Source organism: Ascaphus truei, chromosome 10, assembly GCF_040206685.1.
Source record: "Ascaphus truei isolate aAscTru1 chromosome 10, aAscTru1.hap1, whole genome shotgun sequence".
Lineage (NCBI taxonomy): Eukaryota > Metazoa > Chordata > Amphibia > Anura > Ascaphidae > Ascaphus > Ascaphus truei.
In genome coordinates, this window is record NC_134492.1 from 29934428 (window position 1) to 29950215 (window position 15788).

At 41.1% G+C, this 15788-nt stretch overlaps 1 protein-coding gene across 4 annotated transcripts in view; it reads left to right on the forward strand.

Moving 5' to 3' along the window:
• CCDC18 (coiled-coil domain containing 18) overlaps positions 1 to 15788 on the forward strand; it is a 37000-nt gene that overhangs the window by 547 nt on the left and 20665 nt on the right. For 2 of the 4 annotated variants that reach the window (XM_075616425.1, XM_075616423.1), the window contains exons 2-14: positions 3120 to 3263; positions 4431 to 4590; positions 5348 to 5518; positions 5708 to 5817; positions 7478 to 7606; positions 8236 to 8332; positions 8682 to 8803; positions 9463 to 9727; positions 11376 to 11497; positions 11599 to 11747; positions 12208 to 12428; positions 13983 to 14093; positions 14436 to 14567. In XM_075616425.1, coding sequence (XP_075472540.1) covers positions 3136 to 3263; positions 4431 to 4590; positions 5348 to 5518; positions 5708 to 5817; positions 7478 to 7606; positions 8236 to 8332; positions 8682 to 8803; positions 9463 to 9727; positions 11376 to 11497; positions 11599 to 11747; positions 12208 to 12428; positions 13983 to 14093; positions 14436 to 14567 — 1917 coding nt within the window. In that variant the 5' untranslated portion in view covers positions 3120 to 3135. Of the gene's footprint in view, positions 1 to 356; positions 481 to 3119; positions 3264 to 4430; positions 4591 to 5347; positions 5519 to 5707; positions 5818 to 7457; positions 7607 to 8235; positions 8333 to 8681; positions 8804 to 9462; positions 9728 to 11375; positions 11498 to 11598; positions 11748 to 12207; positions 12429 to 13982; positions 14094 to 14435; positions 14568 to 15788 lie in introns of those variants that run through there. The other 2 variants (XM_075616424.1, XM_075616426.1) reach the window with 2 other exon arrangements.

A 15788-nucleotide genomic window follows, 5' to 3' on the forward strand; every position in this document is an offset into this window, starting at 1 on the left:
TTTACCGATAAAAGTCAATGATTTTAGACCTTTATAAAAAAAATAAAAATGCACATTGTATACAACGGTAGCAGCAGAGACGCACATAAACTATACCCAGGATCTGGAACATTAGAACAAAGGCTGGTTCTGTTCGTTTGTTAACATGGCCTGTTTCAATAAAGTTTTAAACAACACAATCAAATACGCATGCGTGACGTTTCCATGGAGATCACGCCGGCGTCACTCCTCCCCCTTTCCAACGGACTCCATTTTCCATTGGCTGGCGATTGAAAGGCGGGCAGTGACGTCGGTCACACGTGGGAGCTCCCGTCCAATAACGTCCGCCGGGGCTTCGCTGTCAGTTGGGGGGGGGAAGCCGTGACCCAGTTACGGGGGGCGGAGTCTGTGCACTGTGAGCCCCGGCCGGGATGGTGTCTGCATGTTGATGTAGATATTGGAGGGTTCCCCCTGACAGGCAGATGTGGGGGAGCAGTACTGGTGAGTGAAAGCCCTGGGGTTACACCACCAATGCCATGGTCAAATGTCAGGACACAGGGAGGACATGGCTGGTAAAGCGATGAACAGTTTGGGATGTGCAGAAGGGATCCTGGATTAGTGTAGGTTGGCATAAGGCTACGCTTATTGTGCTGGTGACGTCAGGCTGCGGTCGCTGGAAAAATCAAATAGAGATGACATCCAGCCATTGCGACCAAGCTGTCGCGTCGCGCTTACTATAGGCGCACGCGACGGCGGCAATGCATTTGTTTTGACGCGATGTTACATCGCCGTCACTATAAGCGCAGCCTTAGGCCACAGCCCCAGTGTGCACTGTAGCACGCGTGCCCGGCAGGGGGCGGTGCGTGCACGCTTCACTGTGATCTGTGATCTTGTGGGACAAGATGCAGGCGTTTGCGATGGGGGGGCGTGGCTGGGGGTTTGCAGGGGTGTGACCATGACCTTACGCGGCTGGTTCGCCCTCATTGGCTGAACCGCTGGCGGGGGCGGGGGCGTGGCCACCCCTCCGTCGCAACTTCTAAATTCAATTTGAATGTCTTTCTGAAAACAGGTCGTTCAGCGCGCCTGCACCTTCCACGCGAAGGTGCTTACTGGGCCCAGCCCCAATGAGGGGTGGTGTTTGTACGCACGCGTGCGCTGTAGAAGGCACTGGGACCGTGGCCTAAAGCTGCGGCCCCGCTGGCGCTGACCGCTCTCATGCTTGAGTGGTGACGTCACCAACTCTCCAAGCACGAGCGCGAGTGTCCTGTAAATTTTGCACGCGCTTCGAACACTCTCTTTTTTTGACTTGCCAAGCTTGAGAGAGCATGCGTGCCCGTGCCGCGTGAGCGGATACGTGAGAATTCACTTTGCACAAAGTGAACTTGGCAAGCACCGCGCGTTCAGCGCTAGCGGGACGCAACCTAACTGGTAGATTTTCAGCTCTTTGGGACAGGGACTCCTTTAACTAATGTTACTTTTATGGCTTATTCCCATTGGCTCGTTATTTTTTTTTTGGTTGTGTTACCGCTGTTCAGCGCTATGTACATGGATGTGGCAATAATAAGGCTATAGATGTGTACATTCTTTGTATATCATGTTACATCTTAAATAATAGCGTACCTCATAAATATCTTATCTACAGTGCAGCTGTTATCTTGGCTTTTACGTCTGTGTAAAACATGGATACAATTTGGAAAAACTGGTGTTGCTTCATCAGAGAATAGAATAATCAAAAGCTTGTGCTCAGTGGCAGGTTTAAAATGTTGCCGCCTCCTGCAGCGCCGCCCTTCTCCTTCTGTAGCATCATGTGACGACGTGTTTCCATGTGACCTCGCAGCGTCATTTTGATGTTGCGATGCTACCGAAGGAGAAGGTAAGAGACCTTTACAGAGGCCCCACGCTCTCCCCCGGCAATCAGTGGGGAAGAGAGCAGAGCCTCTATATGTGGGGTGGGGGACAGAAAATTTGCCGCCCAGGGCTAATGGGAAATCCGCCACTGCTTGTGCTAAAATATCAGTTGTTCATCCACATAAAAAAGGTATTCTTTAACACTGAAGAATCATTGCAATTGGACGAAGGGCCTTACTCTATGTTGTCAGAAGTGGCAGGTCGAGCCGCTTCCGTCTGAAAATCCTCAATTGAAGTCGGTGGGAATTTTCAGCTAAAAACGCTTAGAACAATATAAAATTACCCCGTAACCCAACTACTAAAGTTTAATATAGTGCTTTGGAAAGCTTCATGTCTCTTCTTGTGAAAAGAATATGAAAGAAACTTGTTACTATCAGCTCAGTCAGAAGATAAGACCTGTTTTTCTTTCTTTTTATTATACTTTATATTGTCAGGACTTGATGCTGCGTTTATTGCATTTTCCCCCTGTGTATGACGCAGCGTCGTGTTTTACAAATGGAAGATACAATGGGCAGAAGATCATCATCTGCATAAAATATAATAATACTAATTTTAATTCATATAGCGCTTTTCTCCCAGTGAGACTCAAAGCGCTTCACAATTGCAGTATAGTGCATGGTACGCAGCATATAGGAATGTTACAGACAGCCCCTGCCCAGATGAGTTTACAATCTATGTTTTTGGTGCCTGAGGAACAGGGAGATAAAGTGACTTTCCCAGGAATTGAACCAGGTTCCCCTGATCTAAACTTAGGGCTCGCCCAGGCTGAGAGCGAGCGTGCATGCGCGCTCAAACACATTGCTACAATGTGTTTGACCAGCGTGCCCGTGAGCGCTCAGTTACTGGGCGAGACAAATTCTTTTGAATTTGTCGCGCTTGCCTTGGTCACGTGTGCGGTTCAGCCAATGAGGGCGAACCGCTCACATGACGTCACGGGCACGCCCCCCCGCCCCTGCGCGTGCAACTACACAAATCAAATCAAATGGACACAAATCATCCGTGCTCTCACAGCAGGGAGCTCGAGCGATAGCGTGCTCGCACCCAGCCTGGCCTTAGTGTCTGCCTTTAATCACTGAGCCACTCCAGGCAAGTACATGCATGTGCACAGAAATTACATAATGATACTGTGCAACGTTTTGCTTATATCTAGCTGTATTTCCTGCATTTACTTTTTTATCCTGTCGCATTCAATGTTATTTTATCAGAATTCTGACTTAATGTCTTCTCCACAGAAAAAATATTAAGCCAATGGAATCAAATTTGCCAACGCACCAAAATCAGAAAAAAGAACCATATGGGGGGAGTGTTAAGTCATTAAGGAGCAAACTAATGCAAACAGAGTGGAGTCTACAGAGTGTGGAGGAACAATTGTCCAGGTATGTATTTACAAGTCCACCATTGAGCTATTGGAAAGGGAGGCTCCCGTAAAGTCGTTTCAAGGCCATATTACGCATCTTGATTCTAGGAAGTGACCTTTTACTATTCAAAACAAACAATTGACACATACAGTATAGGTTAGCGGCTGTAATTTAAATACTTAAATTACTATATTTCAACATTGTACTTGCATTTCTAACATCTGTACCATACATCTGTACTGTACATTACTTTAACTTCCAATTGAGGGTTAGTGTGACAAACTGCACTTTGCTGCTTCTGCTTTCATACTAGATTCTTAAGCAGCTGGGCATCTGAGGGTCACATCCAGGCCGTTACGGATCACCAGTTGAAGACCCCTGCTCTAGAACTTTTACTGAAGGCCTATTTGATAACTGCTATGGTTGTGTTAAATGTTCTCACTTGTAGCTACTGGGCAGACAAACATCTCAGTTAACAGCTACAAAAGAGAATATGTTTAAAGGAACATTATCACTCCATTTACATAAGTAGACACCGTTTGTAGCTTTATGCATATCTATACCAATTTTGAAAGCTGTTGCAGGGATGAAGCCCTCTGTGGTTGTACGCAATAGAAGTTAGTGCAGCAGATATTCTTCTTTCCCTTGTACCAGCTGGCAACAGGAGGTTTTCAGTCTTTTTACCTCAATTCACATGGCTAAATACATTGCAACTTAATTGTGTTCGATTGAACCATAACCTAGCGAGGCATTGCTGCTTAAAGCCATGCTACCTGTTTTTTGTATTAATATAACCTAACCTTTGTGCTTGTTTATTTCTAATTATCTGGTTGAGACTGTAATATAGAATCCTGCAAACCATAAACTGTGTAACTCTCCATCAAAGGTTTTAATAAGCGTAGACCAAATGTTCGCACCGCATTAAGCTGAAAATCCCACATTCTTAATTGGTTTTGATAGTCATTCTATTTTGTAGAGCCTTAATTACAATGCTGTTATAAGTGTTTACATTTATTTTTGTATTGACCCTTGCTCTACTAGAAGAAAAAAAAAACTTGCAGGAATAACTGATTTCCAGAAGGTTAACCTAAGACCTATATAGAAAGTGCGTTTGTTTTTCAGGTGTATTCCTTATTCTGATTCATTCTACTTCTGTTCATTTCCTTGGGCGTCTTTATTTTTCAGTGACAGTTCTAATGACCATTCCCTAAGCAGATTTCCCTTGGGCCTAACGCTGGATGATCTTGAGCAGCCTAGTCATTCTGAGCTGAGACAGGACCTGCCCAGCAGCAGAAATAAAATGGCCCTGAACAGTGGGGGTTCCCGGGGCAGTGCCGGAGATAAGGTATATATGTGAAGGCTGTTTTTTTGTGTGTGTTAACGCATGAAGGAATACTCCGTGGTTTGTTCTATGTTGCTTGAATGGAATCAAGGCAATCAAGAGACATTTGACCATAGCTGAACTGCGCTACTTTTAGCTCCAAGTAGGCGTTGGTTCCCAAGATACTTACTGATTTTGTTAGCAGTGTTTTCCTCCTCCTTTAGGGAAATCAAAATGGCCACCCGATCTCTAGGGTGCTGCGTGCCAATAGGAAGCCGCAGCGTCAGTGGGGGAGGTGGCGTGGGTGACATTGCGGCTTTCTATTAGATGGACGTTTAAGTGTCTAATAACTAATATTAAACTCCAACTCCAGTCCTCAAAGGCCACCAACAGGTCAGGTTTTCAGTATATCCCTGCTTCAGCACAGGTGGCACAGTCTTTGACTGAGCCACTTGTGCTGAAGCAGGGATATCCTGAAAACGTGACCTGTTGGTGGCTCTTGACGACGACTGGAGTTGGCCACCCCTGGTCTAACAGTCCTGGTCTCCTGAATTCTGTGTTAAAACATAACTATAGCTAAATTGGGCAGCATTGTTGCTTTATAAACACAGGTACTGGTTTCCAAACTTTATGCCATTCTTGCCAGTGTGTGGTATATTAAAACTATTTCATATTTAAAATCGCTAGTTGCGCTAATGCCATGTTTATGATTCATAAAAATAACTTTGTTCCTTCACTTTATGACATTGTTTTGCAATGATTTGTCACATTTTCTTTTCAGCCGGTCACGGTCCCAGCCGAGTCATTGAAAACCCTAGCACAAGAAAACAAGCAATTTAGAGAGAAACTAAATTCTCTTCGAGAACACAATGTGTCCTTGGTCTCCCAGAACCACTCCTTAATGGATAAAATTGAGTCCGTGCAATCGGAGCTGACCAAGTCAAAATCAAGAGTAGGTATTTGCCAAAGCTATTCTGTTTTTTTATTTTTTCGAATTCTAACCCTTTGTTGCTTTGACAATTTGCTTGCTTCACTTAAACTGGTATTTGAGTCCCTTTCTATTTAGAAGATATTGTATGTATACATGTTTTTTTGTAATGCCCAACAGTAAATTCCTGACGTTTGCAACATTAATTTTTAGGTTCGTTTCTTCGAATCTGCTCTCTGTTCTCACACTTCTAGAATTCCTGAGCTGGAAGAGCAGATAGTGAGTCTGGGAGCAGAAGCTGAGGCTCACGGGAAAGCTCTTAGGTAAAGTGAGGATGTGTTCATTCATTATATTACTGTGTGTGTTTGTGTTAATGGTGACATGAGTTGCAGACATCTTGTACAGCTGAACCTTTTGTATGGAAAATACCTAAGCCAGATATATATATATATATAGATAGATATATTGAAATGAAATGCGAAGCTGTGGGCCAAACATACCAGAACCCCACCTACGGTACACTCTTCCTTTTGATCCTATTAGATAGCATGCCAAGTGTGGTGGCTCTAGGATTAAGCGTGTGGATTTGTATAGTGGGACAAAGAAACACATTTTCTGAATTATAGTATAGATATCATAACCCGCCCCCCCCCCAAAATGCACACACACACACATATTCAGGTGGTCTGTACTGTATACAGGCAGTCCTCGGTTATCCAACGGAATCCGCTCTGGAAGTAGCGTTGGATAGTGACACCGTTGTAAAGTGAGTCCCATGTTAATCAGCGGCGGTGAGCGTTGGATAACGCATTCCGGCGTCGAAAAACGTCCCATAGGGCTGCATTGTAAAGCGTTGGACATGCCATTCGTTGTAAAGTGAAACGTTGGATAGCGAGGACTACCTCCTTCTTCCTTTTTTTTTTTTTTTGTTTTATATGCACCACATCCAGTAATTCTCTTTTAAGCAGTCATGTAGCCTTTTAAAGGCTCATGTATATAAAATTAGAACAAAATAATAGATTGTGACGCATGCAGCATGATCCTGGTAATAGCAGTTGTTTTATAGATCATCTCATTTGGGCTTCTTTTTCCTATTCAAATTCTGAATACATGCAAAACAGCTTTCCGAAATCCTGTCAGAAACAAATGCTTGTTACAACTCATACCCTAATGCTCTTCAAAACAGAAGACCCAATTATTTATTTATATAATATTTTGTTGTTGGAATGCATGTTACAGTTTGGTTGCATTAAAACCTTCTCTGTGTTGCCAAAATCTGTTGATGGCATTGGTGCAGAAGTGCCCAGTCACAGTTTTGCATCACTAGTAATATAAAAAGCGAGGCAGATTGCTGGCCAGCTTTCCTTTTCATCCGCTGACCGCAGCATGGAACTGGTGTTTGAATGTATCACGCTTTACTGTCTATTTCCAAGGACTTCCAAAGGGGTGTAAAATCGGTCCACGAGTTGAGTTCAGACTCCGCTTCACTGTATTTTTACAGCTTTATTTCCATCCAAAAGTTGCTCACATCTGCGTTTTGACTAGTATGCAAATCAATGATCTCCTTGAACTCCCGATTCAAACTGAAATACAACTTTTACCAATCCTCCCGAGACGTCCAAGTTACATTTTCTTCCAGGATTCACTGGCCGATATCCTGTATTTACTGTTTTTCAAATTAGGCGCTTGCTAGTTTCTAAAAATGTAATAAAGATAGTAAGGTATTTTGAGGATGCATAATTATAGGGGATGGAAAGGGTTTAATGTTTACTAAGTGCGAGTTGATCCAATGAACTGTAACACATTTCTGGGGATCCTTGCTGTTTTATCCTTGTGACTGATAAAAATATTGTTGGTTGTGGTTACGCTCAATGACTAATGAGCATCTTGTAAATGGCTTGGGTAAATGTTATGTCTATGTGGCACCATCAGTAATGACCGTATTATGATAACTTGCCAAAAGTATCCCACATGTTTTCTTAGACATGCAGAAGATCAGTTGGAACAAAGTCGACATGCAATGGCTGAGAAAGATCATGTTTTGCAAAAGTTCAGGGAAGAGTTGAAAAAGCTGAAAATTGAATTGTATGAATGCTACAGGAAATGTAAAAGGTACGGTCTTTAAAATAAAAAAAAAGTGTAACCACACACATATAACACATTTCCTATTATCAAGTAACCTGACCCGATTGTAAATGGTTTCTCTTTATTATAACTGAAAATGATGGCGAGCCAGGGATTCGTGTACTCTTGAAACATTCCACAGTATCTTTGATCAAGAGTCTATCTCTTGGGGTCTAAAAATATAAGTGAAGAAAGGCCTAGTTATGCAACCTTGGTAGCGTAGGGCAGAGGTGCTCAATTCCCGTCCTCAAGATCCCCTAACAGGTCAAGTCGAAGACTGAGCCACTGATTGAGCAACCTGCGCTGAAGCTAGGATATCCTTAAAACCTGACCTGTTGGGGGGGTTGGGGGGGTCCTGAAGACTGGAGTTGGGAACCCCTGGTGTATAGCTTGTCATCCTGATCAGCAGATGCCTTCAGATCACAGTGCAGGTTATATTCTATCCATTGTAATCTCTCACACTCCAACATATCTGTTTAATTAAATCAATCGGACATAAACAAACGTATAGCCAAATGTCTATAGTTTTTCCCAGATCTATTTTGCTGCCCGCGAAGAGTTCACTGTATGAATAGTACTTGCTATGTATTCATTTTCCTATTTGTTTTCTTTTTGAGAGCTGAGAAACAGAGAAACCAAGCCCTGCTTAATGCTGAAGAACTGACTAGAGCTTTTCAACAGTACAAAAAGAATGTAGCTGAGAAACTGGAAACGGTAAGAAATCACCGCAGATCAATGTTGATTTTATATTTTTAGTGATTCGAATTTGAATTATTTTTAATTTTGGAACAAAATAAAACCATTGCTTAGATTGCTTCATATTACTAACTACTCCTTCAGAAAGAAAATACTTTTGTCGTCTCAATAACTGGGGGAATGGGTCAAACATTAAATGTCTTAATAGATTCGTGTTCCAAAAACCATAAACCGTTTCCATAAATATGGCTTTTGATATGTAAATCTTCAGTTTCTGTGTGGTGTCATTTTATTATTCTTCAATCAGAATCTCATTTCTCTGTGAGCCACTGAATATGTAAAATTGTATTAATTTCTTTCTTTGTAGGTTCAGGTAGAAGACGGATTGCTTAAAAAGAACTTCACAAATTGTGAAAAAGAGCGAGAGGCTTTACAGGAAAAATGCCAAATGTTGGAAGCTGAACTTGGAAACATGAAGGAGCATTTAGGGTACAGTATATTTACGATTTATTTTAGCCTTAAACATCTAGTGCAGGGGGGACCAAGGGCCACCAACAGGTCAGATTTTAAGGATCTCCAAGCTTCAGCACAGGTGGCTCAATCAGAGGCTCAGTCAAAGACTGAGCAACTGTGCTGAAGCAGTGACTGAGCCACCTGTGCAGAAGCTGGGATATCCCTAATACCTGGCTTTGTGGCCCTTGGAGTTGGCCACCCCTGATTTAGAGCATCTAAATGGGTTGTTAGTGGCAGGTCGGCATAATCTGGACATGAGTATGTGTATTTGATACAAGTAGAAGACTTTAAAATTAACATTGAACGTCTATAAATTGGTTATCGTAGGTAAGCAACTTGATTTCAACCTTTTTTATTTAATTGTAAACATCACTTAAATCCCTGCTTTTCTGTTCAATCGAGTTGTTATTCTTCCACTCCTATGTGGAGCTAGTTTGAACTCCTTTTATTAAAAAATTGGTGAATAAAAACATTGTGCTTTTAAGACGTTATCTTACTTTGTACAACCAATTATCATTAATCTTTCAGTACAATGATAGGGTTTCATTATATGTAATGGGGAAATGTCTGATAAACGTCATGTGATTGAAACAATGGAAATGGTGTGTTCATTTATTTTAACATTCTTCTTTCAGGACTTTAAAGTCAGAAAAGGGTAGCGATAAGGAGAGACGGCAGTGTATCGAGGCAAAAAATGCTGAACTTATTTCACTTTTGACCCAGTCTAATCAAAGGATCCTAAAGCTCGAGAGTGAACTTGAAAATAAAGAAAAAGTTATTCGAGAAAACAATAGTCTCCTGCATGAGATGAAGGAATGGAAAGTCCGTGTGGCATGCCAGAATGAGACCAGAGATTTTGGAGCAGAACTTGATACTCGCACATCAATGCCACAGTTACAGGTGAGTATACCTAATGCGTATAAGGCAGTCATCCTGGGACTTGGTAAATGACTTGCAGCATGGGTTGTTCAACTTTTTTGGCCCCTGCAGTTTAATTCCCACTTAACATACAATATTTTGGGGTAACAACTGGTCAACCATTTAGAAAGCAGCAGTCCATGCTGATCGCCATTATTTTTGCTCTTTATTTTTTTTACCTTGGGATCTGCTCTGGCCTTTTCCAACGCTGCTTTTATTTATCTTTTTAAATCTGATCCTCTGTTAAGGAAATATAAGCATTTGAACTATACAGTGTCGAGCAGGGTGAGACTGTGCTCTCCTCAGAGCCCAGTGCAGTCTAAAGGTTATCATAACCTCAGATGCAAGCGATTTTAATCATGATTTTTAACACACCAATAAATTATTATAAAAATGTTTAATATATAAAGAGCTTGACATGGTCAGTGGTCAAGATATCTGTCTGAGTTAAACTCGCATAAACTTCTGAGGGAGGCTATAATGGTGCTTTAATGTAGATTAAAAAGCTTTTTCAAAATACCTTAGTCATAGCAGCACAACAAGGAACATTGCATAATATACAGTACATACGTCATTTTTTTTTATTTTATTTTTTTTTTTAAAGTATTCCTACAACTATTTCTTTTTGAGAAATATATGGTGAGGATGAAAAGTAAGCGATTTTCATGTGAAATAAACGTTTTTTTTGTTAATAAACATTCCCACTGCATAAAAATACATGTTTTATCCACCCAAATATCCAGCGAACACAGCATCACAATAGTCTTGTAGCTAGCTTGACAATGTACAGTATATGTTAATTTGCTTTATTGGATGCTGACCGTGATCTCCGGTCCTTTTCGGGGGGTGGGGGGTGAGGTCCACCTCTCTGTACCAAGGGTTCTTCACCCCTCGCTGGCTGGGCAGGCCTTCTCATGTGCAGCTTCAGAGGTCTGTAATTCGCTACCACCAGAGCTCAGGTGTATACCAACTTTACCACTGTTTTCGGGCTCGGTGTAAGACTTATTTCTTCCTTCTTGCTTTTTCTGTCTAACAATTAATTGTATATAACTTTAGTTTCTTAACCTGACTGTAAAGTATTGCGTGGACGCATTCTTTTACTTGAAAAATAAATGATGATTTGACCTGTTTAGGCTTTACACATGATTTGAAAGAGGGTTTATTCTTTGTGTACTAATACATATATATCTCTCTATTGATTTATCTCTCTATCGATCTATCTCAATCTCGGTTTAAGGACACTCACTTTAAGTACACGCGAGTAAGGACATATCGCCCAATAGGCAAACGGCAGCTCACGCATGCGCCTGTCAGCACGTCCTGAACAGCAATACCGGCTCCCTACCTGTACCGAAGCTGTGCGCAAGCGGGGAGACTATAGAGCCTGTTACAAATGTGTTATTTACATCAGTTATGCACGTATAAGACGTTTGCCGTACAGTACATGCATCGATAAGTGGAAAAAAGGTAGTGCTTCACTTTAAGTACATTTTCACTTTACATACATGCTCCGGTCCTATTGCGTACGTTAATGCGGGGTATGCCTTGTGTGTGTCTATATATACAGAACGGTATCGTCTATTTATTTTTTGATTTTATATATATATTTTTTTTATTTTTTTTTTAACAGTATGACAAAGCACTCCTTGGTTCTTCGAAATATTCTGACCATCCGCTGCAACGTTCTTCACCGGTGGAAGGAATCGCTGCCCCAAACTCTGATGCCAGCAAATTGCTCATTGCAGACCTAAGGTATCACCAGCTCCAAACCTGTTAACAGGCAGACATTGATGTGTTAAGTTTTAACTTCACAAAAGCTTTTTTGTTTCTCTCCCTCACCCTGGCTACTGTAGGATGAAATTGTCAATAAAAGAAGCAGAAAATCGAAAGCTTCAAGCCAAGCTGACAAGTAGCAAGTTCACAATGAATAACTATAGCGTTAGCAGCCAAGACAATGATACATTCCAAGCAGAACCTGTGAAATTAATCACAATTCAAACAGGTGGGGGCTGTTGCGTTTTACCAGTTCAGCATGCTTGGCAGGTATCCTATTTCATTGTAGTGTGCAACATCTTCCGTATAAACACGTTCTTTTTGGAGTCCTTTACTTTTTTTCTGCCTTAGGAAACTGCAGTTAATTACTATTTTTAAGAGGCAATCCATGCAATATCCTACATTTGGTTTTATTTAAATCACCTCTGTAGTGTTGGATAACACCTTTTTTTTAAATTTTATTATTTAACTCTTAATGCCATTTTTAATGAATGGGGGGATAAACAATGGAAGGCCCTGCTCCTTTCATTTGTCCTGGGCCCCATGATATCTGTTGTTAGCCCTGTTCACAAATACCCACTGATATGCACAGTGACGCCAATATCGGTGTTAGTGTGCGCGCATGTATTTTCTCTTTCCCTCTTAGAAAAGGACTTTTAACGGCATGTTGTTTTTTTTTTTTTTGTAAGAGGAGGGGAAATGTCTGAAGCCGGAACATCTTTGCAGGGAGTTGCAAGCAGACAAGGAGAGACTTGATGATCACATGAAAGAGTTGCAGAGGAAGCTCACAAAAGCACAGGCTGAAGTCAGTAACACCAAGCTTTCCATGGCACAGAGAACCAGTCAGTTTCAGCTCATACAAGAAGAGTTGCTGGAGAAAGCTTCAAAAACAACCAATTTAGAACATGAAGTAAGTGGCCAGAGCAATTGTTTACAGTTGTGCGTGTCTATATAAGGCTGGAGCCATGGTACTGCAGACTGTGCAGAGGCGTCTGCACGCTGAGTAAACAGACTGCCTTAAGGCAGTGTTCGCGTCCATGCAGCATGCGGGCGCGACCGCGCGGAATCAGGAAGGGGCGCGCATTGCGTGAGAAATCAGTTGAACTGATTTCACAGCGCGACAGGTCACGTGACCAGTTCGCCCAATGAGGGCGAACCAGCTCCGTGACGTCACTGGCACGCCTCTTGCCAGTTAGTAAGTTACAGATGCAGCAGTACTTACTGCCGCAGATGAACAAGCAAAAGTCCGTGGCACTGGGGACTGTCTGCCGTGATGGAGCTGAGGGAGGGTCCATGCTTTTAACTGGGATCCCCCTTGCTGCACTAATACGTCACCGAAAACACAAAGGCTTGATATATCTGCATGTCTTGTAATGATCTAAGATATTTTCATTATGCATTTTATTATAAAACAAAATGATAAGATAATGCAAGATTAGCTATTTCAGCAACAAAAATGGCGCACAATGAATTCAGGATCTCTGATGTTATTTGGTATTCTTTCTGCAAGTATGAATACAAGTTTGTGTTCTCCATTTGGACATTTTAGAACTCATCACAGACCCCCTGTTTCCATGAGTTCTGTTTTTGCTGATATCTATTATACTGGGGCAAAGAACTTTTTTTTTTTTGTTTGTTTAGTTTTGTGTTAACATTTATAAGTTCAAATATGATTTAATACAGCAAATAAGTTATTTGATGCCTTTGGTTAAAGATATGTTGGAAAATGTTGCACACCAATAATTAAAATAAATAGAAGATGCTGATATCGGTGCTCTCTGACTCGATAAGGGACGTCCCGCTGCAATCCAGGTACAGGATACACAAAAAAGGAAAACTAGAGGCTCCACAGATTTTATAAATGCAATAATAAATTGAAGCCAAATAAAGGCGGGGCCAATCCTTGACAAAGGCTGCTGTGATCGCCGAAACATTGGACACTTTATTTGGCGACAATTATTACATTTATAAAATCCGTGGAGCTTCAACTCTTCTTTTTTTGGTTAAAGATCTCACATGTGTGTATATATATATATATATATACTGATGAGACCCATTAAGGTCGAAACAGCTGTCTGTGGGTGGTTTTCTGGGTATGCACCTTAACCCTGGCTGTGCTCAAAGCTGTGACCATGCAGCAAGCTTAAGCCTATAGGGAACCATATTAAAAATGGTTTTTTGCATACAGTTATATATATATATATATATATATATATATAGTGTGTTTGACAAACCTATACATTTGCTATTTTTTTGTGTGGCGAGTAGATTTTTGGGTGATTTGTCAACCACTATATATATATATATATATATATATATATATATATATATATATATATATATATATATATATATATATATATATATATATATATATATATATATATATATATATAATAAAATTATATATATCACTCCTAATATGAAATATATACAAACACCTTATTTTTGAAAATATGTGTAGTTGGCAAAGAAATGTTCAAAGATCACTTCACTTCAGAAGCAATTGGGAGACGAGACTGTCGCTCACTCTGCTGCTGCTTCCCGGAATGTAGAACTGGAACAGGAGCTCATGGTGAGTCTTATTCACACATTCACTGTGATGTTTTGTAAGAAGGTCTGCAATTTGGGAATTTACCCTTTATAGATCTTTGCCTGGAAAATACTTAAATATTATTATTATTTTTTTATTACGTTGTCCTAAGGAGCGGTTACTAAACCAAATGAAATGTAGCCATATTTGGAGGGTGACGGATATAAGGTAATAGGGTTAGCTTGTATTTTTCCCGAGACTTGGATGTTTTTAGGGTGTCTACATGGATTTAGCAAACTCTATTTATAACAATTATTTATTGAATGGGAATAAATATAATTATCCAAGTTGTAGGAAATTCAATGGTTGTTTTACATTTTTCAGGAGTGTAAAGATCATATTATCGACTTAGAAGAAAATATCAGTAAAGAGCATGATGAAGTTCTATTAGCATTTGAGAAATCTAAAAAGATCCACCTCGAGGAACACAAGGACTTGGAGAACCAAATTGAACACGTAAGATATTTCATTATGAATGGACAGTATGAATTGTTTTGTATTTGCCTTACAATTCTGCTACTTATTGTGCATCCAACAGGAAGTACTGTGATACAATGTCAGCTGCCTCTAGCAACAAAGAGAAGGCAATGGCGGGTTTAACACAGCGATCAGATCTAGAAGAAAGTTCTCTACCGCAACTGCTGTGAAGCCTTCAAGCTTAGATTTTCATAGACGTCTCTTCAATGAATGGCCTTCAGTAGGATAGTTTTGGAGTTGTGTATTTCTGCAATATTATGACTACTCTGCCAGGTCGTTCTTCCACCGTAAATCCTAAAATGCAATGTATAGAGGAATAATCTGATGACATTGAAAGGGTTGTGTGTAAGTAGGATTCATTTGTTTTCTTCTGTGGCAGCCAGAAACAGCAGGGATATAACTCCTCGTGGTTGAGGTAGGACAAGAATTCTAACGCAGGTATAAAGAAAGTGGCGGGGCCTGTTACCTGTTCCGTTATACTTGTCCTACCTAAGCTGGGGAGAGGATCTGTAGATACTCACCACTTTTTTTTTTTGTTTGGAAATGGCATTTTCGATTTGGTTTACCTGCTTTCTCTCGAACAAGCCGCTAGGGAAGAATCACCTACACGGCCAAGGGCCCATACATTGTGTCCTGTGGCTGTTCATAGGACTCAGGAGCTAGGCACAAGGCTGACTCGTTGGTGGTCTGGGATTCCCCTCCCGCAGCCTCTACTGACTAGTGACGCTGACGTCACGTCCAGTCGTGAAACGGAGACAGGTATTTTAAAAGGTACCCTGTACCACTGTACTTTTGTTGTAGTATCTGTTTATACACAGTGTTTAATTTTGTTTCTCACCAAATTTGAACAAGCAGTTTCTGCCCCTGGAACATAACAGCCTTCCAAGCAGCTACTCCCTGCAAATGTAGCAGCCTGCCTGCACCCCCTTGCCGGGCAGCTCTGCAGTGCTATCTACCTCTGCCGCTTTATTCTGCTCTTACTCCAACTATATTTGCACTACTGCTCATCAACAGCATGTCTGCCCCACCAGCTTCCGGGAACTAGAAATATGACCAATCACAGCTGGACCCTCAGACTGCTAGACTCAAGATAACAGCTGCAAAATCCAAATACTGTGCTACCTGCAATTTCAGATTACCAGCCCCTCATCATAAGAGGCTGTACAGATTACATTAAGAAAATTATGGAAGAGAAGGAAC